Genomic DNA, 3,079 nt, shown 5'->3' on the forward strand with positions numbered 1-3,079 from the left:
TTCCCTGCGTTCTAAAGGTCACATATGCAATAATGTCTAATGTAAGTGTATGTTTGATGTATGTAGCCTAAAAGAAGACAGAGATAAAAGCAGGAAGTTGTGTAGGAAAATTGGAATTGATATTTAATTATGATTTTATATGTAATTCGTAGTAGGTTTAAATTGGACAAGGGTAAGATAGAGGGATCAAGTAGGAGTAGGTACGAATTTACCTTAATGTTTAAACTTAGTTTTGGTTGCAACCTATTTCGCAAGACTCGGTTTTAAACCAAGCATTATTTTTAACCACCAAACCGAACCGAACTACTTCTAAAATCGAACTTAAGCACCAGTTGGTTTATTGGGTTCAAACCGAACTTTGTTTACACCTACCCAAATCTAACAAGTGCTTTGAAATTAGCCCCCCAAATCTTTCAAAGAGCTAATTTGAGAACACTCAAAAATTTTGGGGACTAATTCAACATAAAGATTTGAAGGATTTGTTTCAAAATAACAAAGACGTAGGGGGCTAATATCGAAAACATTCGTCCCCAGAACAAAGATCTCCATGTCGAACAAAACGAACACGCCCTCCGACTCCAGATCTCAAGAACCTCATTAACCATTGACACTCAAAACCCTCTGCCTCAAAACAAAACCACCGTTAGAAATGGAGGATAAAGGAGACGAATCTGATACAGATCGAGATCCAAAGATCGATCCAGAGTTCATCGGCTGCCTTCTTCAACCTCCGACCGCCCACAACGACCCCAATTACGTCGGAATCCGGCGACTCCTACTTTCTCGAAAGAATCAGATCCAAACACGCAAGGTAGTTTTCGAAATTTCTATCCGAGATGTTTGAAGACGGAATGATTTGATTTATTTGGGATTTTTTTTTTGTTGAAGGAATGGAGATGTAATGGAAAAGGATATGTGGCATATAGGAATTTTATGAGGAGGCCGAGGAATTGGGAAAGTCTGGTTGCTCCGAGCTTGACGAGTACGCCTGGGCACAGGTTAGTAGGTTTTTTTTTGGGGAAATTTTGATTCAAATGTTTGAAGATTATTTTTTAATCTACTGTATATAGGAAATTACTGGGTGATATTTTATGTTTGATGGAGAGAGATGAAGATATAGGAAATTACTGTATATAGGAAATTACTGGGTGATATTTTATGTTTGATGGAGAGAGATGAAGATATAAGTAGAAATTCATGAAAAAAAATGAGAAAGATTGATTAACCGCACATTTAGCTACATTGTTGCTTTTGGAACTGAAGTCTGAAATTTTTCATTCCAACATCTAAAGTTGTCATGTGTAGTGCAAGTCGAACCCTTGTTCAGGCATACGCATGCGCCTTATGATATTTTGTTGTAGCCTAAAAGACATATTGGTCCTTCCTTGATATCAAGTTTGGTTCATGTTTCTTTTTTTTTTTTTTAAGTGTATTTATACGACTGCTTCGGCTCCCTCTCTCGACCACCAATGATAAACAATGAGAGTTTTTAGCTCAGGGTAAGGAAGTTTTACTCCACCTCAGGGGAAGTTCAGGTTGAGGCTAGCCTAAAAGACATATTGGTCCGTCCTTGATATCAAGTTTGGTTCATGTTTTTGAGATTTGAGTTTTTTTTTTTTTTTTTTTTTTTTTTGGTTTTAAGTGTATTTATACGACTGCTTCGGCTCCCTCTCTCGACCACCAATGATAAACAATGAGAGTTTTTAGCTCAGGGTAAGGAAGTTTTACTCCACCTCAGGGGAAGTTCAGGTTGAGGCTAGCCTAAAAGACATATTGGTCCGTCCTTGATATCAAGTTTGGTTCATGTTTTTGAGATTTGAGTTTTTTTTTTTTTTTTTTTTTTTTTGAGTTGAGGCATTGACCACCTTGTCTTTAAGTATCTTCTGGTCCATTATCTATTGACTTCTCTGATTCTCTCTACCGATTGAAAACTTTCCTCGATAATATGTTTGATAGTAATAATAGTAATAAGGGCTAGGCTGCATGATGATATCTGTCACTGTACTCTTTGATGTCTTGACTAGAACCAGCAAGCGAACCATTCAAAAGCGAGAACACTCATTTTATTGGTTCAAAAGACAGTCTGGAGTCCAATTGTCCAAACACCAACATTACTCTATGTTCTTATGTCAATTTTTTGAATGAGCGAGAGCTAGAGCTATCAAATAAAGCACTAAATTTATGCTTTTAAAACATATATTTCTTCGAGCCTTGGCGACCATATAGATTAAGCCATCCACTTGTTGTTTCTCTCAGGTTTTTTCTTCAGGATAGGAAAGAATAAATCTATTCAATAAGAAGGCGTAAGTTAACAAAGAAATCCCTTTTCAAGGACAGGATAAACTCTCTTCGCAGTAGCAACAGAAGGAAAAACAAAGGGTGGTGCTTGAATCTGAAAGAAGAAAATACGTGTGTTTGTCTTCCCCATTTCCTTAGTTCCCATTTGGCCTCTAAAAGCTCAATGACCTTGTTTTCTTTCCTTCAACTATTACTTATTGTCATATGTCCTAGGTTTAATTGAAGACATTAGAAAGAATTTGGAATTAAGCAAACGAAGGAAAGACAACCAAGCAAACAAAATGGAAAAAGAAATGCCATTTTTATGTCTCTAGCCATTTCATCTAGCAAGCCAATAATGACGAACGGAAAGTAACTTAACTTTGAACTCTACCTCTCCTCTTTGCTTGAATTCCATCACCTCATGCCCAAGAAAACCTTAATTCCTTCTTCATGTCTGGAAGGGTTTATTTCTCTTCTTTATCAACTGTTAGTCCAAAGATGGTAGCAAAGCTCATTATTAACAAGGAAAAAAAACTACGCTACAAATTGACTACAAAACCCACTGTTGTACGGTTGTAACCATTGTCTTCCGTGAATCATTGACACTGGAGCAATGAACCTCATGAATGGTTCTTAGTGAAATGTTCTCTCCACAACAATGGTTAGGCAATACGTCATTTTTCTAGACCATCTTACAAATTTTCTTATAGGAAGTTATCATTATCTCGTACTTTTACTTTCTCCCTCTATATATGTGTCTTTCTCTGTGTATGTGTGTGTATGTTTTTTTTTTTTTTTG

At 36.5% G+C, this 3,079-nt stretch overlaps 1 protein-coding gene across 2 annotated transcripts in view; it reads left to right on the forward strand.

Moving 5' to 3' along the window:
* LOC109849160 (WD repeat-containing protein 13) overlaps positions 537 to 3,079 on the forward strand; it is a 21,081-nt gene continuing 18,538 nt past the window's right edge. For both annotated transcript variants that reach the window (XM_020418975.1, XM_020418976.1), the window contains exons 1-2: positions 537 to 811; positions 889 to 998. In XM_020418975.1, the coding sequence (XP_020274564.1) occupies positions 650 to 811; positions 889 to 998 (272 nt within the window). In that variant the 5' untranslated portion in view covers positions 537 to 649. The remainder of the gene's footprint in view (positions 812 to 888; positions 999 to 3,079) is intronic.

This window comes from Asparagus officinalis, chromosome 7 (assembly GCF_001876935.1).
Source record: "Asparagus officinalis chromosome 7, Aspof.V1, whole genome shotgun sequence".
NCBI classification, from domain to species: Eukaryota; Viridiplantae; Streptophyta; class Magnoliopsida; order Asparagales; family Asparagaceae; genus Asparagus; species Asparagus officinalis.